We start from the raw sequence: 25,737 nt of genomic DNA, 5'->3' as shown, positions 1-25,737 counted from the left end.
GACCGCGGACTCTTTTTCTGGCAAATGTACCAAAAAATACTGGCTCTTTATTAGCAGCTGTTACACTGCGGAGGGTGTTTGCATTTTTCTAGAGCACAGGCGCAAGTTTTTAAACATGCTACTGTTTTCATATTTTGCTGAAATAAACGGGATTATTATTCGCCATAAACTGCTTGGATTTTATATGGAAATATATAATGCTTGTATTTGTATTTGTACCAGTACTGTGGATATAAAGAGTTGCTTGCTGCTTGGATAAAGGTCGAAATATACCAAATAAGCATTTTCCGTACTTAACAGTTTATGAGTACCAACAAGAATAAAATATAATTATTTTAAAAGAAACCACTCTGTGATTTGTTGGTAGCGAACTGCGAGATTCTTTCTTGACACAATCGCACAAAATATGATTTATCAATTAAGCTTGTAAGAAGGGAAAAAATAAAGAAATAATAATATGCATTTTGTACCATTATCATTTTGTACCATTAACATCTTGTACCATTTGTAATCAGCGCTGTTATTAACAGTTTTGGTAACTGCTTTAAACTTGCCGGACACCTTAGTATAATTTTGTGCAGCCCTGGCTACAAAACAGCTGATCAACTTGTTTGTTGTGCTGATGAAATTTACGTATTTTGAATATTGTTTTCAATTGTTATCAATAAATAATGCTGGACAAAGTTAAAAACGTAATCGTGGTGCTCTCGGGCAAAGGCGGCGTGGGCAAATCTACAGTAAGCACACAATTGGCATTGGCATTGCGTGCAACAGGTCACAAGGTAGCTAGCGTTTAATTCATCAATTGCAAGTTGTAATTTTTGGTGATCTTTTATTGCTAGGTCGGTCTGTTGGACATAGATCTATGTGGACCGAGTGTGCCTTATTTGCTGGGCCTGGAGGGTAGCGATATTTACCAATGCGACGATGGTTGGGTGCCTATTTATACGGATGACAGTAAAACCCTGGCCGTCATGTCAATTGGATTTCTGCTCAAGAATCGCAGTGATCCCGTGATTTGGCGTGGTCCCAAGAAAACCATGATGATTCGACAGTTTCTAACGGACGTCAAATGGGAGGAACTGGACTACCTAATCATTGATACACCTCCCGGCACCTCAGATGAGCACATTACAGTTATGGAATGCATGCGCGAGGTGCCCTGCAATGGTGCGATTATTGTAACTACGCCTCAAGGTGTCGCTTTGGATGACGTGCGCAAGGAGATAACGTTCTGTAAGAAGACGGGCATCAAGCTGCTGGGCATTGTCGAGAACATGAGTGGGTGAGTCAAGCGAAAGTTGACAGCTACACGTGACGATAAGCTATAAAGATAGTTAAAGCTACTGGAGCTTAGTGGGACGCCTTTGCAGCGTCAGCTTCCCAAGGTGATGCAATTCTAGTGCACGTCTATGTTGATGACGCATTTCATTGTATTACAATATGTGAAATGTGCGTTGAAATCACATTACATTATCTGCAAAATAATATGAAATACTTTCACATGTGAATTCTAAGAGCTTTGAAAGTTCATTAGATTTTTCTAGATTTTAACACTTCACATTGAACTACCCCTGAAAGCTTTAGCGTGCCAAGCTTGCGCTTGATTGTATTTAAAGAGTTAGTTTAATGAGCTTTGAATGTAGGAGCTTTTGCTTTTGGAGTACAACTGCTTAGTAAAACTATTAAACATTAGCAGACTCATTAGTGACATTAAAATATAAATTTACCTTGATTGCTACCGAAACGTACATTTCAAGAGCTTCAATAGTACATAAAATCTTTGTTGCTGTGCAATTGGCTTACTTCTTTCCATCCGTATTATCATAGACTATATTATATTCATTCCATAGCATTTTGAATTTGTGAATTGTAGAATATTTTTAGCTCTAGAATATGAAGCGTAGATAAATTACTTGAATTTATGGTTAATTCATCTGTCAAGAAATAGAGCTTCGACGACGTCGCAACTGATACAACGCATTGAAAAGCACGTAAACTTTTGAGTTCATACTTAAGTTGTTACCGGCATCTAGCTGGCGATTGAGTCACACTAAGCTGGTGTCATCTTAGAATGCAATTGTGCTGCAATGACATTGACTGAAATAGACCCATTGTCTTATTTATTATAGTAAGCAAGCTTACAAAAATACATCTTTGCAACATAAATAATTTCATTTAATTATCTACCAGTGCACCAAAACATTCTCCTCGAGTGGCATTATATTTATAAAAACTAACTTTAATGAGCTTTAAAGCTAGTCTGTGCGATTAATCTAAGCCATGTTAGTTTGCAATCTAATGACATTTGCTCTTCCACAGTTTTGTTTGTCCACATTGCACGGAGTGCACCAATATATTTTCGTCGAACGGCGGAGTGGAGTTGGCACAACTGGCTCAGGTGCCACATCTAGGCACGCTGCCCATCGATCCGCGTGTGGGCGTCTTGGCAGGCAGCACGGCATCGGTGCTGGATGAATTGCCGGACTCGAGTACGTCGAAAGTGTTGCGCGGCATTGTGCAACAATTGGATGCACTGACGGCGCCTGCTTAAGCGTAAGTAATTCGCTGACATTTCACTCCCCTCGAAGCCCCCTCCCAAAGATATATGAAATAATTATATTTGAGACGCAGAATTGTGCAATAGATTTCGTTATCTTTTATTACAGTTAACCAAAAACGAGGCGGGTCTGAGGCCGTTGTTGAGCGACCGTCGACGCTAACTACTAAGAGCTTTGGTATTTCATTTCATTTTTGTTGTATGTATATGTAAATAAGTTTTTTTTTGTAATTAAAGTAGAAATAAAAAACGCTTGAACAGGAATGTGTAATCAGTGCGGTGTAATTTCCTTTTCAATGTTGTGTGTTCTTTTTTTGTGTTTTTGTGTTTTTCTTCGATTTTGTTTTTGAGACAAGCGTTTTCAAGTTGTAAGTTTGATGGTGTGTCTGTGGTTGTTGTTGTTGTGTTTAGGGTTTACACGATGAACACAACAGTGTTAGCAATGAAGCATGAGATCTACACACAAACAACTATTTCAACTATTGTGTAGTTAACTTCGTGTAAACGGCGTCATCGTGTAAACGGCTTAACCAAAATACTATTGAACTAATACTATATTGTTTTTTCATTTCTTTTCATTTTTTGTTTTGTTTTCTTGTTGCCACATTATCACAAAGCTTAATTAATTGTCGTTATATAATACAAAATAATAATAAATAATTATAGATATATGTATAATATTTTTTTTTTGTTTGTTGTTGTTTAGCTTAGCTCCTCAAAATACTCCGCTGAGTGAGAAACAGCGATCTAAATGTCTATTCCACAAATTCCTTCAGCTGTTGCTTCTGTGGCAAATCGGTATCATCAGTGTCAATGTCCAGCACTAGATCAGATGTGTGTGTATTCTCGCTCAGATTGGAGTCCGATTGGACCACCTTCGAGTACATCGATTTGCGGCGTCGCAGATAAATGTAAATGAATGCCATCAGCACAATGCAGGCGATGAGAACGACGAAGATGAACAGTATGAATTTCAATAGATTGTGCAGATTCGTTGGATGCTTGCCGGCATCATTGGGACTGGCGCTGGCCAGACGATAGTCGGCATCGAGGATGTCTGCGTCCCGATGAAAGCTGGTAGATTCCGGTGTCAGCGGTGCTGGCGATGAGGTTGCCAACGCAGCTGGACTTTCGGTAGTTAGAGTCGACGGTGAAGATGCGGTGCTGGTGTTGGACTCCAGTGAAGCTGAGGAGGCTACAGAAGAAGAAGAGTTGGTCGTGGAGTCCGGTGAAGCTGAGGATGCTGCAGAGGAAGAAGAGTTGGTCGTGGAGTCCGGTGAAGCTGAGGAAGCTGCAGTTGAGGAAGTTTTAGTCGTGGAGTCCGGTAAAGCTGAGGAGGCAGCAGAGGACGAAGCGTTCGTGGTGGAGTCAGGTGCAGATGAGGAGGCTGCAGAGGCAAACGTTGATTCAGTAGTGCTCAAAGTGCTGTCCAGTTCCAAATTGTCCAACGCAGTTTCTGTGCTTTCTTCTATGCTGTCCTCAGTCTCTATCTCCTGTTGAAGAGTACTGCTTGTCGAGCTCGAAAAGTCCGCTGTCGAAGCTATGTTGAGGTCTTTGGCATCTGTGTCTTTCTCCTCAGACAGCGGTGTCTCTGTGTTGTCCAGCGGCAGCTCGTCTGTATTCTCGCTCTCCATCGCTGGCGTTGTGGTCTCATCCAAGTCATCATTTGTGCTGCTGTTGGAAGTGATTGTGCTCCCAGCCAAGAGCTCTAGCTTTACAATGTCTGTGTTTAGCTGTGTTCCCACAGTCTCGGACTTTGGCGCAGTTTCCACAGATGACTTCAGTTCGGTCTCCACAGTTGGCTGCTTCAGTTCTGACTCAGTTTCCACAATCTCTGGCATATCTATCGACTCCTCAGCGCCTGATTTCAGCTCAGGCTGAACTATTGGGTGTTCAGAGCTTGTCTTCAGTTCAATCTCTTCCAGGGACATCTCAACAGATGAGCTGGTCTCTTTCACAACTCCCGCTTCTGTGGTCAAACTGATTGTTGTGCTTGGCGTGCTAGTCATCGGTGTCTTAGAAGTCGAAGTCGACTTTTCCACGAGCTGCACATCGCTGTCATAGAGCTGACAATCTTTGGGCGCAATGCACTGTTTGTCACCATCGATGCATTTGCATTCGATGCAACCCTCCAGCCAAGTGTCTCCATTGTACATCAGCTGTTTGTCGTGACTCATGCAATTGTGCGGCAGATCCGCTTGATAGCAGACATCCTGACAGGGCGGCACCTGACAACTGTTGCACTTGGTGCATCTGTTTAGCCAGTAGGTCAGGTTCTTGTTGCCCGCTTCGCATTGCGGCTCTTTGCCGCATTCGAATTGCGGACAACAATTTCCGGGCTGTCCGCTGGCTGCGCTCAGTTCGATGAGCACTTCTTCGTTTTCACATTGCGGCTGCTCGGGGCATTTGTTGCAACGACACTGTGGCTGATAGCAGCATTCGGCTTGGAGATCGGTTTGGAGATCACGTTTGGCTCGCTCTCTGTCATGGCTGAATTGAAAGTCCGTCAGCACGTAGAAGTCGCTTGCCTCGCTGTCGTCGGGACATTCGGGTAATTCCGGGCACTTGAAGTCAGCGCATTTGTCATGATATGATTCAGAGTCTGCAATTGAAAGAGGTCGCAAATGCTTAATTAGCACCTAAGTGACAGGTTTTTGTTCGAGTGTGTGTGTGTGTTGCCAAAAATGATTGATAAGCTCGATTGGTGAGTGTGGACTGCATGTGTGGATGGCATTTGGATTGACATCCGTTTGCGTTCGCGTGTCTATAATTATTATCTATAATTGGCTGTGTTATGGGTATGCTTGGAATGTAATCGTCTAGCTTGTGGATTGTATGTGGATGGTAAGCACTTGTTGATTGCCCCTAATGTTGTTTAGTTTTGGCTAAAGTGTGGATTTATTACTTGTTTGCCATAATAGAGTTAGCAGACCGATTGAAGAGTTTCCACGCATGGCAAGTGGATGTTAAGTGGTTTTCGTCTAAACAAGTGTGCGGTTGAAGCTCACGTTTGGCTTGATTAGGGTGTGAATACGATTATAGTTGGGCATAAAAGAGCTCGATGGGTAATTTCGGAATTTTAACGAACATTAGTGTTATGAGGATGTTAAGTGATTGTGGACTCGCGAAAGTGTGAAGATTACCATAAGCAATATTTCGAAATGTGGATTGCATGTGGATAGTAAGTGACTGTATATTAATAATTAGTAAAAATAATAGTTATGAGTTATCTGTTTCATCTTAATGAAAACTATAAGTACGACACCTAGATCGCATGTGGAACCTATGTGGATGATAAGTGTAATAAGCTAGTAAGTGCTATTTGTAATAAAAATGTTCCACTCTCCCATAAACTTTCCTATAGAATGCACAAATACGTCTGTCTATTGTCTATCAGCTGATTGTCTTTAATATCGGAGCGCATTAATCAATCGATGTTTAGGTAAATTTATAAAAATTGCAATTTGATTAGCCGCATATTGTGGACCAGTTGACCAATGCTAAAAAGATCGTGAATGGGCGGACAACAAGTGCCCAGGGACAGCCCCCGAAAAAAAATGAAAAAACGAAAAGAAAAGCAACAACAAAATTGGGATACAAAGTACAAAGAGGCATACTCTCGTTTATTTATTGTTATTGATTTTTGACATTTTATCATTGAATTACTGAACGCTCAAGTCGCACGCAAAGCGGGGAATGGTAAAGGGCACAGTGGAGACTGGAGGAGGATGGCAAAGAGAGCGAAAGAAATGTGGAATGGCATTCAAGAATAATAACAAAACAAAAAAATACAAAAAAGACAAACAACAACAAAAAGAAATGCTCGCACTTTTGTGTTTGATTTTTGCCAAGAATTTCTTTGCACCGATCAATCGAATCAAATCGAACCGAACCGATCGATCGATCGATCCATAAGATATCGCGATCTCTTTTATTTCTTGTTCCAACCTTTCCATTGAATCAATAAATTTCAATGTGGCGTATCACGTTCTATTTTACGGATCGCTTCAGTTATTACTATTGTTAGTATTATTATTATTATTATTATTGTTATTGTTATTAGATAGGTTGCCCTTTTACAATGTGCGTCGCAATTGATTACAAACTTTCCTAAATATCATCGAGGCTATTGATTTGTTTTCTTTTTTGTTGTTGTTGTCGTTGTTGTTGCCGCTGCGGTTTTTTGTTTATGATAAATTGACGTCATATAACCGCATATAGGTGAAGCGTAGCGCATTCAATTGAACATAATTTAAAATAGATATAAGTTACGCTATCACACAAATGTGATCTGTCGACATATGTACGTATGTATGTATTGTGTATTGTATATATGCGACGACAATATGTAGGTTTGGTCTTTATACTCAATACTCTATGCTGGGGTTGTTAACATTGTCGCCAAAGTGCGTAGATTATGTTTTATTGGGGGTTATATTTCTTTTTTAAAGATATGTTGTCTAGTTCGATGAATTGTAAAATAAACTATGTACATTTGTGAAAAGAAAAGTCAGCAAAAACTGCTGCGACCTATTTCCTAAAGTACTATATATAATCGCAACTTCAAAAATGGGTCGAAAAGTGAATCATTCTAAGTTTTAAGAAATAGTCTTTTTTGTGTTTGCTCCTTTATATATTTAGATAAGAATAATTTTACTAAAGAAGCTCTATTTTAAATAGAGCGCAAGATGAATCACAACCGTTTTTATAATTAAATATCAAATCTATTATAAATTCTAATTAGTGCTAACATTATATTTATTTTTAGTTAAATTGACGTATTCTTTTTGTGCAGAAATTTTCTAAAGAATTCAACTATTAATTATATTTATAATACCCATTCTTTTTATAATATGAAATCCGTTTTAGAAATACAAATTACTGATAAAATTACGTTAGGTTTAAAATAAATAAATAAAAACCTTTTTTTTTCAATTAACAAGAATTTAACAATGTTTATCGCAAATTCTTAATATAACAAGGAATCCATGCTAAGATACTGATTAACAATAATATTTTATCGTATTCAGTTTATTTATTATATATTTATTTATTGTATACATCCTTCGACAGAATTGAGCAATTAAAATTACGTATACGTTCTTTGTAGAATCACACCTGGAGTTCAGATCGTCACAATAGGTAGGCAAATAAGTTATGGTATGAAAAAGCAAGTTCAAGCATTCTTATTATGCAAACAAATTAGCTCGAAGTCATTGTGTGCTCTAACACCCAGCTGTTATTGTAAGGGTATTAACCCGGTCGTTGGCATTCGCATTCGCTTGATAACGGTTCAAGTTTGTTATGCTTATGTCTTTTTATTTTGATGTGAAGCGCAGAGAAGGGCGTCACGATAGTTTGCGTGATCTGCGACATCGGAGCACGAACAAAATAGAATTCTAGGGCAGACCACACACTGCTGTTGATATTTAGTTATGATTCGTCGTTACTTTGTAGGGGAATTAATCAAGCTAAGAGATCTGCAAAGTTTACAGAATTCATTCTGAAACGAATCGACGAAGCACGCTTGGAAAAGCGCTTTAAAATCGAAATTAAATGTTTGCTCAGCGCGATTCTGCAAGGCAAAAACAACAACCAGAAAATAATAATAAAAAAAACGTTGGATGTGCTTTCTTTTCTTTTAGCTTTCAGCTTTTCTGCTATTCGCTTTTCAGTTAAAGTTTTTTTTTTGCTTGATTATTTGTTTCATATTGGTTGTTGGGGGGTTTATTGACCCGATTGGTCAGCATAAAAAAGGCAAGATACGCAGTAAAGAAAAAAAAAACAGAAACCGAAACAACAAAAACAAATAAGCATTGGTAAAGCGACACGTTCAAAGGTCTTCGAAGACGATGCAAATTAACTGGGCACATATCCGTCTTAACAATTGGGTCGACTACTCTCATTAGCGGTTAGCGATTGGCATTTAGCGGTTGGTAGGTGGCATCCGCGATACGGCTTTTACGAAGACCAGAAGTGCTAATTACGTCACTTTCTGACGTTGACGTGCTGCTCGTCGAGAGAAACACACACATATTTCATATAATATTTCTGTTGTTGTTTTTTCTCTTTTCGTTTTTGCGTTTTTTTTTTTTTTTGCTTTTTTGATTGATCTACAGTCGAAGGTTGCATGCAAAAGTGCAATCTGTTTTCCAGTTTCCAGATGAAACACAACAAGCGCGTCTAGCGTCATCGGCATTTTACACAAATAAATAAATACAATTTTTATTTTAGTACAATTAGCTGGCAAGTTTGTTGACACGCCGTTCGTCTGACAGCCTCGCTGCCTGGTTTGCCTGACATGCAAAATTACTTAAAGACCGAACGAGCGAAAAAACTAAAAAAAAAAAAACATCTACACAAACTAAATAAAAAAGAATGCTTAAAACGTGAAGAGGAGGTCGCCGTCTCGTATCTTAACTACACACAACTTTGCGTTAAGGTCGAGAGGAGAAACAAGCAGTAAACGTTGCTGCTGTTGCCGTTACAACAACTCTCAGTCAGTCAGTCAGCAGAAATATAATTGAAGTTTCTGTCTCTTAACTTAGATCTAACTGCGCCGTTTTACACTCCAAACCCAAAATCATAACCGCCAACCGCAACCGAACCCCAAATTATGCTCAACACAAAAAAAATGCTGAAAAATATTGTCAAAATATTTTGTTTTCCCCGCCTCCTCGACGTCAATCACGTTCTGTAAATTTGTTCATAATTATTGTCGTATATCATTTGTCAGGCTTTTGGGTTCGCTTTAAAACAGACAAATTTGACAATGTTTGAAAATCGTTAATTTATGGATGCGCAAAACACTTGATTGTATTTCAAATTAGAGAAATGCTTCTCCCCAATATTTTTCACAGCTTTTGCGCATTAATAAATATGTGTACTATAGTATATGGTAAGTTGTGAACTATTCTCGTAGTAGTAAACTGATATCAACAAGTGCCGCTGCCCCTGCTATCGGCGATGAGAAGTCTACCGAGCTTTTATTGCCCACATGAACTTGTAATCTTAGGTGAGTTTTCTTTTCTTTCTCGCTGCAGAAGAAACTGCCCACTTTTTTGCAGACTTTTAGCACTAATTCCTCTAATCTTCCTATCTACATCTATAAATTTACTTTCTTATATGTTAAAGTCTACTAAAAATACACTTCTTTTATAATATTATTATTAAATTTTAAGTTTGGATTCAATTCTTATCATAAAATTAGTCTTTTCATTGCTTACACTAAACTAATCTTTTAAATTCTCTTTTATGATCTAATTTTCTCTATAATTATTTATTTGATTTATTTTGATATATAATTATTCTTTCCTGGATTCTTACCAATGGATTAACTCTCCAAGAACATACTTTATTTTTCAATTTTCCTTTCTACAATATATTTTATTTTATTTCATAAGTTTCAATTATTATTCAATTAAATTCTTATTTATTTCTGAAGATTTTTCATTATGTTTACTACACTTTAAACTCTAGTAAACTATAAATTTACATTCTTATATGTTCCTACACATTTTTCAACTCTACTAAAAATACACATAATTTTATAATATTATTCAATTTTAAGTTTGGAATCAATTCTTATCATTAAAATTAGTCTATTTTCATTGTTTACACTAATCTTTCAAATTCTCTTTTATGATCTAAAATTCTCTATAATTTCTATTCTTTTCTGCGATGGATTAGATATATAAGAATTTACTAGATTTTTTTATATTTGATTTTATTTCGTAAGTTTCTTCATTATGTTTACAACCCTTTAAGCTCTCGTAATCTTTACTTTCCTTAGCTCATCAAACCCATTTAGTTTTCCAGTCTAGGGTATAAAACGAGTGCACTTGGCACGCGCGATTCGGCAAAGTTAAGACTCCTCGATCACACATGCTTATGACTGTTATTTATTTGTCTAAAGTGCTTCCACTTTCGCCACACTTACCCACTAATGATATGGCAAACAGAACTGATTATGAAATCCCCCCTTAACTTATTTTTGCAACCAATGTGTGTGTGTTTTTGTTTGTTTATGATTGATCAATCACAGCCGTTGTACAACACGTAAGGGCAAATTCAAGTAGAGTTCGAAGTATTTTTTCGTAGATGTCTACTTGAATATTATGATCATTATTTATGCTGTCCTTGACTTGAGTATTGAATTTTTTTCTAATTACTATATATCCATATCACACTCAGTTAAGACTTTGTGTGTGTGTTTAAGGTTTATAAACGCAATTCGCAGGAAATTGCGTAAACAAAAGCATTTTTCATCATCATCATCATTATCATCAACAACTCATAATATAGAATGCGCAGTATCAAGAAAGCTTATCTTAATTATAGATCAATTATAATATATATGCTCGTACATCTGTACATAAATCGTATAATGCTACGACTAGTAGCTCCCCCAAAAAAAAAGCATACACATTATTAACTATGCGTCAAAAAAAGTGCTACCTTATACGGCATGACTCTTACGACAAATAGAGAGAGAGAGAGACAGATAGAGAGAGCGAGAAAGAGACAGCGGGTAGATTTACCGGGGGATATCTATAGAATTTTGTATGCCGGTAGCGTTTGTTCTGAACTTTGGACTATTAGTGGTAATTGTTTTTGTTGTTGCTTTTGTTGCTGGGATATTTGATTGCTATTTTTATGCGCACTCAAATTGCAACAATTACAAATTAAATTATGAGCCAAAAGCGTCTGATTAATGCCCGTAAATGTGTTATATGATATCTCTGAACAGATGTCATTAATATTCCGCTTATAATATATTTATATTCATAATTACGATATTGTTATTATTTGAATGGAACGCCGCACGACGCTGAGCTGAGCTGAGAGCTGGGATTAAGTGACTTTACTTGTATCAATACTGAATACAGTATATAATATATACTGTGTTTTGTTTGAATGCGGCGACTCATCAAAATGCATGACTGTGTTCTGGTTTGGATTCTGATCAACATCACGCATAACTTCTTGATACAATCTTAACTCGGCTATATCCATATAGTATAAAATGCATTGTGTCTGATCGATGTGTGTGGGCGTTGGCCTTTAAATCACTTTCAGTATAAAAATGCATTAAATGTCCCAAACATTTTGATAAAAGGCCACTGCGAAAAAAAATGCTTCCTCTTTTGTGACTGCCACTTTATGGATGGTGGTAATATAATAAAGACTTCTGCTCCAGCATTGTTTATCTGCATTGTTTATCTGCCCATCTGTAACTCGCATACTAAAAGAGTTATGGCCAGCAAATTTTGGTATGTGGCGTCTCTCTTCAACTCACCTCCAAACTTATTTATAGACATGACAGAGTCTCATACTCTAGTTGAATTTATAAAGGGTTCATGGGGTATTTTAATAAACCTCTTTTGTAACAAGACTTTAAGATTAGAGTTTTCTTTGAGTTACTTACATATCCTACATTTTTATACGATTATGATTTATATCTAACACCCTAGGTATATCTCATTAACTGTGAGCCAGCAAATTTGGTGTGTTATAAAAATAAATATTACCTATCTGTAAGTCAGAAACTTTTAAGGCTAGCGCCAGCAAATTTGGTGAGTCGCTTCCGTTACACCTCCAAAATTTACAGACTATGAATAAGAATAACACTGCTCTATCTGAACCTCGAGATCTACAGCAGTAAGGAAAAGCAAATTTGATTATCTTGCTGATAATTATATTCACATAAGGTAAAATAATATATTAATTGTCTGTATTTAAATAATGGCTCATATATAACGCACAAGATTAATATCAAATAAAATATAATGAGTTGAAGTATTATATAAGTATAATAAGTAAACTAATATTTTTGTTTACTGAATTTAAATAATGGCTCATTTTTATTGCAGAAGTTGACTAAGCCTTCATTTTTACTTGCTTGAAGATCAAATAAATTATAAATGTTTTTTAAGAAAATATGTAAAAATGTAACTAAATAAAGTAGGGTATTTTTCGGTCAGCATCTTGTTTCAAAACCTTCTTGCCTTTGAGAATAATTTATGTTTTGTCTTGGTCATTTTGGCTCTTGTCTAGTTTTCAGTTCCTGTCTCAACGCATATTAACTGTGTTAATAGTTTGTCATTTCAACAATTAATTAAATCACACAGCAAACGATTAAAGAGAATTTGCTCCACTTAATGACAGACATTAATTACTTACGGAGCTCTGACACACATACATACTAAGTGTATGTCTCATACACACAGATATATACATATATATATACATGTGTATGTAAGCATTGAAAGATATCTGACATGTGTGAGCTCAGCTTTATAAACGATTCATTTCGTTTTTAGCGCAGAAACTGTAAGAGATATCTATCGCATACTCGTTTACGAATGTAATCGATGCCTTTGATATATGCGAAACGTAAGCGATATGCAGGCAGCATACCCTGTAAATTGTAAAGAGCACACAACGGGGGGTATGCGATGTGGTAATTAACGAGCAGATGAAAGAACGCTAAACTTATTTGGAGGCTTTTCAGTAATGAAGAGGGTATTTCCTAGTCTTTATCTATCAGTTTTATTTCCCTTTGGAGCTGCCTATGCTTTTGATATTCTATACGGGTAATTTCAAATAAGTAATTGATGTTAAGCACTTTAATTGGAGTGTTTGTTATACTTAGGCTTGAATTCAGAAGTGTTTTTGGGCAGTTTAAAGCGTAATTGGTAACATTGTTAAACTTGTTTACGGTAGTAAAACTAACATAGTTGAAAGTTTGTTTATAGTTTTGCTTTATATAGAAAATGTATGAAGTCAACACTTTGTAAAGGGTATTTTGGATAAATTCAGAAAGTTATGAAATTTTCTACGCTTTAACATTTTTTATTCGATTTCTTGTAAAGAAGCCAATCTAAGACATAAAATATAACTACAATTCATATTAAGCTTTTTCAACGTAAAGAAAAACAAGAATAAAATCAAGAGTAAAATAATTTAAAATAAATCATTTTTCATTAAATGTAATATTTCATAAAGGTCTTATAAAATTATTGTTCATAATCTTAAGAACTTTACGAAATACTAGAAAAATATAATTTGTGAATTACAATATTACTTTAGTGTCTATTAAGAAACTTCCAGTTGACAATATTCTACTTTTATTTTAAGATTATTATTTCAGAGGTTAAAGGGAATTTTTAGTAGTAGTGTAATTAATAAATTATATGGTATATTATTATACTACAATATTCTATTTCCTATTTAAGATATTTTTCTGAAATTCGAGGGTATCTTCCTAGTGTATAATCAAATTGTTTTCCACACTGGAACTGCAGTTGCAAATCGCTCTGATATTATTTACTGCAGTGCGAGAAAAGCACTCAATAAATTTGTAGCACAATGGAGTTGTTTTTGTCAGTCCACCTCCGCGCAGATGTTTTTGCACTTAATCTGTATTGTTTTTCCGGCCCACATGCCGGACATAAAGTGCCCTGGCAACAAGAAATCGACCAAAATGCCAAATGCCCAATGCGAAATGCGAAATGCTTAAGGCCAACGCAATTGCCCGCAGCAGACGACGGCACAATAATACACTTAATCGAAAATGTGTCTGGGAAATGACGCATCCTATGAATAATAATTATGTGAAACCTCTCACGCCTACCTATCTCGCTCTCTCTCTCACTCTTTCGCTGTCTCGCTCTGACTTGCACCAACTATTCTTAGCTGGAATGCTAAAACTAAACACTTGGTTCAAAAGTAATGAAATTTGTCGAGTGACTAATGCATTTGGCATGCGCTGCTATAAAATTGATAACAGCATTTGTTTTGATATAATACTATATACTAAACGAAATAAAATGTAGAAGGTCAATCGCGAATTAGTTAACTGCATTGGCTGTTGTCGCAGATTAAACGCGAAACTCGAAATCCAAGGTGAATAAACCATATTAATTAAGAAATGACGTAGTTGGCACGATATCAAAACTCGGACATTCCTTATCAACGACGACAGAAACAAAAACAAAACACAAAACACTTTTTTTTTATGGATGCCACATAAAGCGTCTGGTTCCCCAACACAAATTTAAACTTGTTTCCAGCTCTCTCCCTCTCTTTCTTCTCTCTATCACTATCTCTTTCTCTTTCTCTGTCCAGTTATGCAATGAGTGTACTCAACCAAAGTTTGCTCAATGTGAAATATACTTCTTTATGTGCTTTTATTGCATTCTTTTATGAAAATCTCAAATTGATTCATGGCCTTTGATTTGAATGTCAACATCGGAATTTGTGTGATAGCTTAAAGTGGGCTGATTATTTCTTGTCATGTTGTCTTAACAAACTGACGTCGTCTATTTCTTTTTTCTTTCAATCCCTTTTCTGTTTGCTGTGGAGGTGTTTCTTGTTGTTGATGTTGATGATGATGATGCTAACCTTCAAGATCTGTCTGCGCAGATTATTATCCGAGTGGAACATGTAAATAATTATTTCGATGCTCGGATGATTCATTCATTTGTACGTTCGGTTTGTTCGGTGAGTGGCAATAATAATCTTGTTGATCGCATTTCGCTTTTCGCTTTTGTATTCACTTTTAGTATGGTAAAATGTCGAGGGTAAACAAAGTTGTGCATACAAAGTTTGCACTTAGTATTACCTAAGTACTTAAATATAGAGAGACAATTCATATACCAAATATAAATCAAGTTTTAATGAACGCTATTTAATGAGCTGCACATCTTTGTATACTTGAATTCTTTCAATTCCTAAACCTCAAGCATTTTAATTGTGTTATATTTAAATCTTAGTACGTAATACGATTTGTTTGTTTGTTTGTCAGTCTGTCTTCTGCTGTGCTATTTGCTTCCCTATCTAATTATAATAACACGCAAAACTTTTAATGACTATAAAAACACGTACTTAGTCGGCCAACAAAGAGCTATGATAACCTATAGAGATATACATATATCTAATCCCTGCTTTCTATGCTACTTTTTTCTATTAAAGTAAAGCAACTTCTTTCGAAGAGTTGTAAAAAAGGTTGTTTAATGTGGAACCTAACTTTCCCTTTTTAGTTAAGCACCATTGATTTATCAGATGATCTATTTTTTTAATACATTTGATTATTTTTTTAACTTTTTATCATTAACTCTTTATTTATCGTTGCAATTTACTGCAATCCGGACTTAGCTGATTTGTTTGACAATTTAGTATATTTTGTCCTCTATGGTATATTTCAAATGTCGTACTACTGTATTGATATACCAAATGTGACCTTTGGTATTCTTTGCGGTACTTTTTTACTTGTTTTGTGTTGTTCTTGAAATCAATAAATTTACAGAAATTATCTTTTTTTATATTTCTTGAAATAAAGTTATTTCTTGAAAAATAAAAATTAAAAAAAAACTTTGTAACACATTTTTTAGTTGTGAAATTTGGAATACTTTAGCAGTAAATACTATCGTATCTATTTAGCTTTATTCTTTTTTACAGATAATCTCGTATATACTCGTAATACTCCACGTAATTGATAAAATATAATCTAAGTATTACTGCCACAAGTGCATTGTTTATATGTGTGTGCACTTGAAGTTTATGTGTATATGTATGTGTGTACTTGAAGTGTGTGAATGGAATTCGTGGAATGTTTTGAAGGCATGCGGATCTGCACATTATGGAGGCTATCTATCCATCTATCTATGTAGCTATCTTTCGGGCTAAAATGAGTTCTCAAGGCACTTGACTCATATAAATACAATCTTTTATAATGTGCAATGCAATTCTTAGAGGAGGAAGAAGAAGAGGAGTACCAGCAGCAGCTGTTGAAGGTCACAGCGAGTGCAAAGTCCAAGTTGCGATTGTCATTTGTAAAGTTGCTTATCAACACACACATTGTGTGACATGCAATTCACAGCAAAGAGTTGCTAATTTGATGGTTCTGTCGTCATTGGCCAGTTTATTTATAACAAAAAAAAAGAGAAGAAATACAACTGAATCCAGACAAATAAGAAAAAGTAAAAAGCAAGAAAGTAAAGAAACAAAAGCAAAAGCAAAGCGAATGAATTTGTTATTTTGACGCTGTGGAATTTCGTTTAGATTATTATTATTCGTTATTTATTTTTGCGTTTCTTTTTATCTCGCAATTATCTCAAGCGCCGCTAACTAAAGTCGCGGGTGGCTGTCGCCGTCGCTGTTGTTGTTGTTGTTGCTGCTGTTGCGGTCTTCATCGCTGTTGTTGTTGTTGCTTCTATTGCTACGCTGTTAATAAGGTGGCCATTTTCGCCCTGTTTTGTTTTTTGCAAAATAGAATGAAAGCTAAATGTTTAGCTAACACATTCCAATGCGTTTTATCAGCAGCGGATTCACACAAACATACACACACATTCCGTAACAATCTCTGAGATATAACTAGCTAAAGATACAGATACAGATACAGGTACAGATACAATTGCACTTGAGCGTCTGTCGAGCGTTGAGCGTTTTGATTTATGGCCTATTTATAAGAATGACAGTAGGCAAATATCATAATCCAGCCAACTGATCTAACTGACAATTGCGTGTTGTCTGCAAATACCCTGTAGAAATAGCTTATGATATCATAAATGGAGTACGCAATATTCTCTTTCATTTAAGATGCTATTTTTATGTATTGTGGTATCTTTCGCGACCTTTGGCTTTTAACTTTAAATAGAATAGCTAGAATAGTAGAAGTTGCTGTGATTGGCGGTGATTGCAGCCTCCTATATACACTTTAAAATGTATAAAAAACTAGGAAAGGCAGTAAGCAATATACTCTTTCATTTTCGTTGCTATTTTTATGCATTGTGATATCTTTATCCCTGTTAAATGTATAAAACTAGGGTATGCAGTACCATCACCATAGCTCAAATAGATTAGGAGTCATTATGTTTGACAACATAGCCTGTAAAATATATAAATAAAGGCAATAAGATACCTATTCAATTGTTAATAGATAGATTTTAAGTAATAGAATCAGTTCGAAACGATAAATCTATGGTTTTTATTAAAATGTGAATGCATTCAAAATCTGAAACACATATTTTAACTAATTTGGATTGCATTTTTTTTTCTAATTTTTCCCAAATCTGCAGTGAATGATGGAATTGTTTCATACTTTTCAAATCTCCTCTGAAATCTTGAATATTAATTGGATTTTTTTAGAAATATTTAATATACTCATCAATACGATTTGTTTAAATTTTTATTATAATCTAGTATTAAATTATAAATTATAAATAATCTAATATTAAATTACAAAAGTAATTTCTTTCTTTTAACATACGTTGACAAAACATAGTCGAGTGCAATTATAAAATATTCAAAATGTTGTATTAATATATTTAAATAAATATATTTTTTAAATATTTATCATTTACTCAATCGTTTGCTCTTGTTTGCTTTTATTATTCATTCTTTTAGAGAAATTTCTCTTATTATGATCGAAAAATATTTCTGCAACAAACATAATCTACAAACTGATGTCTCTGACATTGAAATTTCTCTGTCGAGATACCCTGTATAGCGAATACAGCTCGAAAGTGTCAAACTGGCTGGCAAAACTTCATGAATATTCATAAATCTGACTGTTCATTGTATTACTTGTGTGTTGTAGCAGCCATCTAGGGTATCATATCTGCGATCTAACCATTGTATCTGTTCTTGCTGATCTCAATGTTTTCTTTCTTTTTGTGTTTTTTTTTATTGTTAAAACCTTTCGCTTTTGGTTATGCTCTTTGTCTTGCCGTCTGTCTGCTCTGATTTGTCTAAATTTAACTCAGCTCAGCTGTCACTTTTACCTGTTTCTTTTTTTTTGCGTTTGTTAGCCTTTAGTTATTCGTGGCTAATTGTGGCATATTTTTGACCTTGTTGTGGCCCACGATAAACCACAAACCACAAGAAAAAAAAAAACCACTCACTCACCCAACTTGAATTGACTCAGTCGCTCACTCTCTCTCTAATGTCAGAGTTGAAGTTGGGAGTTGACTATGCAAATTGTCAACACTAAATGGAGGTTTACTTAGGCCTCTAGGGACTTTTCGGTTGACTTTTTTCGACTCTCTCTCTAGATGGAAAGTGCTTTTTTTTGGGGGTGTCGGTTATGCAAATTTAGTTTGATGTTTGGCCTCGATATGCGAGTATAAAACCAACTGTTCACTTTGTGGCTCTTTGCCTTCGTTTGCCTACTTTTTCTCTCTCTTCCTTATCGATTGTCTTGGCTTTAATTAGCGTGTTGTATACAACTTGATTACTGCACTTGGGTTCCCATTTGCGGAATTAATATTTGCCCCTTTTTATCGTTTATCGATTGTTTCAGCTAACGACATTCTTTTGTTTCTTTCGGTTTGGGTATTTCTTTAAACTGCGAACTAAGTGTTATTTATTTTTTCATTAAGGTTTTATCTTAGGTTAGGTTAGGTTAGGATACGCACAGCACTCACAGTTCCCACTCTTTGATAAGGCTTTGGCTTGAGCGAAATTCCACGAATCTAGCCAACTAATCGCACACACACATAGTTTTGCTTTTTATGACTTAGGGCCCAATCGTGGAATTCTTTTTGCTATTATTGTACTTTAAACTACCAGAAGGGTTCGATAGCATTCAGCGTAATGGAATCTTTTTGCTTTTATTGCGAGTTGTAATTAAAAGTTTTAGTGCTTTACAAGAATCTCTAGCGTTGACTCGCGATAAGCATCAGTCGTCAAGTGAATCGATCGATTACACATTTCTGTCCAATCATTGCATATTACTCATACGTCGATATCTACTAAACAACACTTTTAATCGTCTGCTCGCCTTTCTGTCTGTCCATCTACACCTAAGATATCAAACACTACGAATTTATAAGGCAGTCACGTGTCGCCATCACGCTGATCTTATATGCATTTCATATATCTACATTTTTATACGCGCTGTCCATAGGGGAGAAGGGTATTATAATTGTGTGGCGGTAAAAAATGTATGTAATACATACATAAAGAGGCATCTCCGACCCTATAAAGTATAAAGTAAGTACATACATATTGTATTTACTATATCAATATACCAAATATATCCTTCGGTATATTTTAATATTTTTATTGTATATTAATTTGGCGTATTTTAAGAAAAATACTAAAAAAAACGGGTATATTTTGGAATCTATGGTATGTTTTCCATGGAGTACTATATAAATATACCAAATATAGTCCTTAGTATATTTGTAGTACTTTGTGATATATCAATCCGGTATATTTTAGGAATAATACCTGATAATCCGGGCATATTTTGGCCTCTATGGTATATATTGCATGTAGTACTATATAAATAGACCAAATACAGTCTTTATTATATTGTGGTATATTAATTTGGTATATTTTAGGAATAATACCTGATAATCCGGGTATATTATGGACTCTATGGTATATCTTGCATGTATTTCTATATAAATATACAAAATATAGGGTTTAATATATTTTAAGTATTTTGTGCTACACTATTTTAACATATTTTAAGAATAATATTGGACTGTTATGCTTTTATTTAAAATTGGTAGCGGGTATCTCACAGTCAAGCAAGCTTGCTTTCTTACTTGTTTCTTTTTGGTTTAACACGCTTTTTTATTATGTAGTCGTAAGGTCGCCCCCGAATTAGATAATTAATTGTTTTAGTTGATTTCGATTTCAATTTTCAATTTGTATGTTTATTTTCAATACAATTCTAATCGTACAGCGATTTCAAACGTAAGAATTGACCTTACTTAATGCCAAAAATGCTCTGCCCGATTGTTTTCCGCATTCTTGTTACTCACGGTATTTTTAGTGTGTGGCAAATCGATTAGTGTGTGGATTATTAAAATTTTCTATTAGTTTATCTGGCGATAAACAATTATTCAAACGCCTCGCTCAATTGCTCAATTAATTTGGCACTCATTGCTGCTGCTGCCTCAGTTGCTGGTGCTTTCATCGAGCGTTCGCTCCATTTGTTGTGTAAGTAATTGGGTTACCTCAAAACGCACCTCCCATGACAAGCGGGTGAGCATGTGGCACGTAATAGGTAAACCCCGAGCTTCCACTCTCTTTCTCTCTTTGTCTATCTCTTTTTGCTGGGCACAAGGGCAACCACTCGCATAAAGTACAAATAAACAAATTGAATCAAACAAAAATAAACGAACACTATCACACATTCAGATACACGCACACACAACGTGCGACGCTATCGAAATTATCAATGAAATTGTTTCAAAAACCCGCAAAAACAAAAGCCGCAAAAACACAGTGAAAAATATACACAAATTATAACAAAAACACTGTGCAAAAGAACAACAACAAAACATGTGTTTGTAGCAAAGAAATAATAATAAAAGAGAAGACGACGAAACAAAAAAAAACAAAAAACACAAAAAAAAAAGAATCCCAATAAATACAAATACAAATACAAATAAAAACAACAACGACCACGACAAAATATAAACAAAAACATACGCAACCCACTGGGGATACGATCTTCTCTCTCTATACATAGTATGCCACCTTATAAATAACGGCATAACGTAGCGAACAAAACATTTTTTTTTTTTTGGGTATAATAAAATAGTTCTTGACGTCATTATGCCCTGCGATTCGTTGTGACGTCGATTGACTCAACATTTTTCGGGAATCTCGAGAATCTCAATATCATTTTTCGCGTAATAAGGTCGCGAATACTAAATATACGCATTCATATTGGAATAAAATATTTTTTGTCGGGCCAGATTGCTATATGTATATAGCCTACGGGTGCTATTAAAACCATAAAAAAAAAAGAAACGGACGAGCAGCAAAAATGAAAAACGGATCAACAAAAGATCATTAAGCGTCGATGAGTCAGTTGATGAGTTTATAAATGAGTTCATTTGTTGGATTGAACTGCTTATTTGATGGCCAACAAATACAACAAATAAAAAAACAACCAACATTTCTCTCTTATCTATTTTTATAAAATCCGCATGAGTTAATGCGTCGTAGTCGTATGTTTCCCATATTTACCAAATCGAATACATAATATTCTCGGAACTCACCTGACAATAATGCTGCTGATGATGATGATGCTGAGGCTGATGCTGATGCTGTTGCTGTTGCCCCCTCACATCCGCGTCCAGCTCCAGTTAGCAGAAGGAAGCCGACACACAAAATCTGTAGACCCAAAATCTGTGCCATTCTCTGATTGATAATGTTTGTCAAACAACTTGTCGTAGACTGTCTGTCGTATTTATTTCTAATCAAATCTTATGTAAATTGTTTCGATTTGATGAAACAATATCAAAACGTGTTTTGTTGACGTAGGTTGAGATCCTGAATGCTTAAAAAACTGTAACGAGAACAACCGAAAAAACGGTGAAAAATAACCAAAAAAAGAAATAAATTAGCAAACTCTCAGTTGAATTTCAATTTTGTGTTGCCAGGGGCGTGTTGTTGTCGTCGCAGCCAAATGACGTGGGGGTGAGAGAAGAGGTAAGAGGGGGGCGCATATGGGGGCATATTACCAGAGTGCCAGACAGTCCGAGTTATGTGTGTAGTTGGCGGCTATTTCTTGCTTTAGTCAATTGCAATCCATAGTAATGTGTTTTATTGCGCCGTAAGCTTGTCTGCAAGGTTTCAATACCCTGTACTTGAAACTAAATGAGGTAGCTTAGCTACCAGACAGCAAAGTTAGATTACAAATGGAAATAATGCTAATCATGTTCAGCACAAATTCAAAGTAAGATTAATATTGGCTTCTATTACTAATAAAAAGGAGTGTTTTAAGAGTATATACTTAAGTGTTCATGTTTTCTTCAATTCTAATAATCTAGTGTACACTTTTATGATGTTTCTCTACTTTCCATTTTTCTTAAGTATATAAATTTAAATATATATTGAAAATTAAAAAAGTTTCAATTGTAGATCTTTAATTATTTTTCAATTCATTTGTCAATATTCATTCGATAAATTATTCCTTTGAATTTTGTTGGTATTTAGAGTTGAATGAATTTTATTTACATAAATTATATGCAAATTATGCAAACTTCAAATTTAATAATCTAATGCAGATCTTCATCAATTTTATATACTATTTAATGGATTCTTTACGATATTTTAAGCATTTCAATGAGCATTGTTTAGGAATTTTAAATTCGTCACAAATTGTTGCAACTCTTGCACCATTTACAGGGTATGAACAACGGCGACTATTTTGTATAAGTTACTGATTTGTTGGGTGTTTGGTTTCGGTTTCGGTGTTTTGGTGTATCCGTGTATTGGTATTTGTGTTGGGGCTGGCGTTTGAAACTGTCGTACTGATATCAAGTAGGACTTATCAAGCCAATCAGTTTGGCATATGTTATAGTGGCATGATAAGCTATCTTTTGTCGAATCGACAAATAATACAAAATTATGAAGACACATACAAAGACACACGCAGCAACTGTGCTGCGCGAGTGTATCAAAAAAAAAAATGAAAAGAAAAGAAACAGAAAACACGAAATAAAAATTACAAAAAAAAATGGAAAGAAATAACAAATAAGCAATTCTTGAGGGGCACATCGAAGATTTTAATACACTTGATAAAGGGAGTTTCCCCCGAAACGCAAATACGGCATAGATAAAACCGCAGAGATAGCTGGAGCATGAGTTTATGTAATTAAAAATTGCAATAAATGAATTTGATTATTTATGGCTGTGTAAATTTCACACGATACCGAAACGCAGAACAGAACAGAGAGATACGGAAACTAGCATTAAAAATCGAAAATTAAACCAATAAAATATTTGCACAAGAAATGATAAAAATCGCTAGTCATCTGTTATAACACTTGAAAATCGTTATAAATATAAATGGTAGTAAATAATTGATAATGATTGCTCGAAAATAGAATTCTTTCTGCGCATAACTGATTTGTTTTGTTGATTTCATAATAAATATATAATTAATGTTTCTGGATTTAAAATTTAATTGGCAATAATTCACAAAGGGGCCATAAATAATTCAAATAAATTTATTTGGCTACATTTTTTCATTTGTTGATTTTAATATTTAATTGTAATCAAATAAATATTGCGACTGGATTGAAAATTTAATTGGGAATAATTCGTGATTGCCTTGAATAATTAAAATGAATTTATTTAACCAAGTTTATGTGCACAATGAATGTCATCAAAATTCCTTTTGTTGTCTTTTTGCTGACACCTTGAATTCCAACAATTTGGTTACAAATTTGAATGCACAGTATAATTTGTGAAATGCTTGCATTTATCTCATAGTCATAAACTGTTATATAAAACACGATAAAGTGTAAATTTTGCATGCGCATGTCCTAACAATGCAGTGTTATACATTGGTCATAAAACAGTTATACACGTGTCTGCAATTGCCATGCATTGCAATTACAAACAGTGTTATACATTTCCTAGTTTAAACTGTTATACTACGTTTTGCAACATGCAATTGACATTGTTTTACTTAACCCTCTGGTGACGGGCAAAATTTATTGTCCTTATTGCTTTTTGTCTTCGTTCTTCTTGTCTTCTTTTTATAATTTAAGGAATATAAGTTTGTAATAGATGTCAGCGCTGCAGTCCATTGAAGTTGGAAAAGTGTTATACTAAACATAAACTGAAACTATGTTTTACCAACATCTCGCTTTGTTATATAATCCTTTTACTACTCAACACTGTTGCACATTCATTGTGACTCTAAAACTGTTTTATATGCAAGCCAACCTGTTGCATGCCATATTAATTGTTATACATTTGTGGGTAATAAAAGGTCAAAAGTAGAGGTCAAGATAAATAAATGTTTTCGTCCAAATTCAGTTTTTGTTTCAAACTTCAAATTTTGCGCGACGACTGCGCAGCAGAAAAAGACAGCGACAACAACAACAACAATAGCAACAACAACAGCAACAGGCATTTATGCAATCAGAGCCAGCTGAAAAGTTTGCTGCTGCTGCTGTCACTGGCGTCGCCAATTTTAGTTTTAAGCCAAGCAACAAGAGACGAAGAAGGAGTAGGAGGCAGAGGCAGAAGAAGAAGTAGGGGAAGAGGGAGAGAGAGATGCCTAATACTAAAATGACGTCTTGGGATCTGTGTTAGTCATAAGGCAGCAAACAAACTGGTCGAACAGCCGCTAACAGCAATTAAACTTTTACAATAAAGAAAACCCAAAAAACACACACACACATTCACAAACACACACACACACACATACATACTCTGAGATTTGTAAGACAAATGGCCGGGCGGGTAGACAGATAGTCAGACTGGCCGCCTTCAGACGGACAACATAACGTCACTACGTACGTACGAACGTAAATGAAATTGGGGCAATGAGACCTACGCGAGATCTTTGCTGTGATCAGTTAAGTGTGTACTTACCTCTTTCTTATAGCAAATAAAAACACAACAATAAAATGTATCTACCGTTGTCTGTTGTGGTTGTTGCTGTTTTTTTTGTTTATTTGTTTGTTTGAATTTTGCTAAATGTTGCCCGACAGACGAAACATTCAAATTACATTGTCATCGTTCGCAATTAATTTATGTTTGTTCATTTTTAATGGCAAGATTAACACACGTGTTTTTCTTTTGGTTTGTGTCGACAAATTTTTACTCGGTTTTGGTTTTCGCACACAGATTTCCGCTTGGTTTTTTGTTTACAAACTCGAAATATAAGTATTTCGTGTAGTTTTTTTTCTTATTCACGGTCCGCACACACGTCTTTTTCCGTCGCTGGTTAAATTGCTAATGGCACAAACGAACAGGTCGCATTTATTTTGCAAGCACAGCAAACAGCAACGCTGAAAGAGCGAACGGGAGAGCCACTGCCGCTATCGTAAACAGCCGTTTCTCTTTCTGTGCTGTAGCGAACGAATGAGCAGCAGTTTAAGAGAACGATCTTGATGCTCTTTTTCGTTTTGGTTGTTATGGTGTTTTCTTGTATACAAATAGAGCTTGGCAAATAAATGGTTGTTTATAATGCGTAGTTGTGGGTGTCGTTATCTTTTATATAGAAATTTATATGGTTCATAACATATAGTTCACATTAATCATGTTTTTGTAAGCAGACACAAAGCGTAATTGTCGCATTTCACATTGAATTTTGTTTCTTATTGGCGCCAAACTTGAAAGCAACTAGGCCGTAGCTGGCACTATTCTTTTTTATAGTATTTTTTTTTGCGTCACATGGTTACACTTCC

General features: G+C 35.2%; 2 protein-coding genes across 4 annotated transcripts; one reads left to right on the top strand and one right to left on the bottom strand.

Annotated features, from left to right (window-relative positions):
- The first annotated feature begins 588 nt into the window (after window positions 1–588).
- LOC133845454 (cytosolic Fe-S cluster assembly factor Nubp2 homolog) lies at window positions 589–2,857 on the top strand. 2 transcript variants are annotated; one of them, XM_062279918.1, is made up of 4 exons: window positions 589–782; window positions 843–1,285; window positions 2,323–2,556; window positions 2,648–2,857. In XM_062279918.1, exons 1-3 carry the CDS (start codon window positions 672–674, stop codon window positions 2,552–2,554), a joined length of 786 nt encoding a protein of 261 aa, XP_062135902.1. In that variant the 5' UTR covers window positions 589–671; the 3' UTR covers window positions 2,555–2,556; window positions 2,648–2,857. The 2 variants fall into 2 exon arrangements, with proteins under 2 accessions (XP_062135902.1, XP_062135900.1); XM_062279916.1 differs by having other exon boundaries at window positions 590–782; window positions 2,670–2,857.
- Window positions 2,858–3,132: 275 nt separating this feature from the next.
- On the bottom strand, window positions 3,133–25,294 carry LOC133845451 (uncharacterized). Of its 2 annotated transcripts, none has more exons than XM_062279912.1 (3): window positions 24,920–25,294; window positions 21,586–21,875; window positions 3,133–5,162 (listed from the first exon to the last, which is right to left on the bottom strand). In XM_062279912.1, exons 2-3 carry the CDS (start codon window positions 21,722–21,724, stop codon window positions 3,316–3,318), a joined length of 1,986 nt encoding a protein of 661 aa, XP_062135896.1. In that variant the 5' UTR covers window positions 21,725–21,875; window positions 24,920–25,294; the 3' UTR covers window positions 3,133–3,315. The 2 variants fall into 2 exon arrangements, with proteins under 2 accessions (XP_062135896.1, XP_062135897.1); XM_062279913.1 differs by having other exon boundaries at window positions 21,586–21,859.
- Between the last annotated feature and the right edge of the window lie 443 nt (window positions 25,295–25,737).

This window comes from Drosophila sulfurigaster, chromosome 3, assembly GCF_023558435.1.
Source record: "Drosophila sulfurigaster albostrigata strain 15112-1811.04 chromosome 3, ASM2355843v2, whole genome shotgun sequence".
Taxonomy (NCBI): domain Eukaryota; kingdom Metazoa; phylum Arthropoda; class Insecta; order Diptera; family Drosophilidae; genus Drosophila; species Drosophila sulfurigaster.
This window is presented reverse-complemented; position numbering and strand designations above follow the sequence as displayed.

Bases quoted from the DNA above. Each gene is read 5' to 3' on its own strand.
- LOC133845454 (XM_062279918.1), top strand. From the start codon at position 672: ATGCTGGACAAAGTTAAAAACGTAATCGTGGTGCTCTCGGGCAAAGGC. The intron at 783-842 runs GTAGCTAGCGTT...TTTTATTGCTAG, and splicing joins TGCGTGCAACAGGTCACAAG to GTCGGTCTGTTGGACATAGA. The intron at 1,286-2,322 runs GTGAGTCAAGCG...GCTCTTCCACAG, and splicing joins ATTGTCGAGAACATGAGTGG to TTTTGTTTGTCCACATTGCA.
- LOC133845451 (XM_062279912.1), bottom strand. From the start codon at position 21,724: ATGGCACAGATTTTGGGTCTACAGATTTTGTGTGTCGGCTTCCTTCTG. The intron at 5,163-21,585 runs GTGAGTTCCGAG...TTTCAATTGCAG, and splicing joins ATCAGCAGCATTATTGTCAG to ACTCTGAATCATATCATGAC.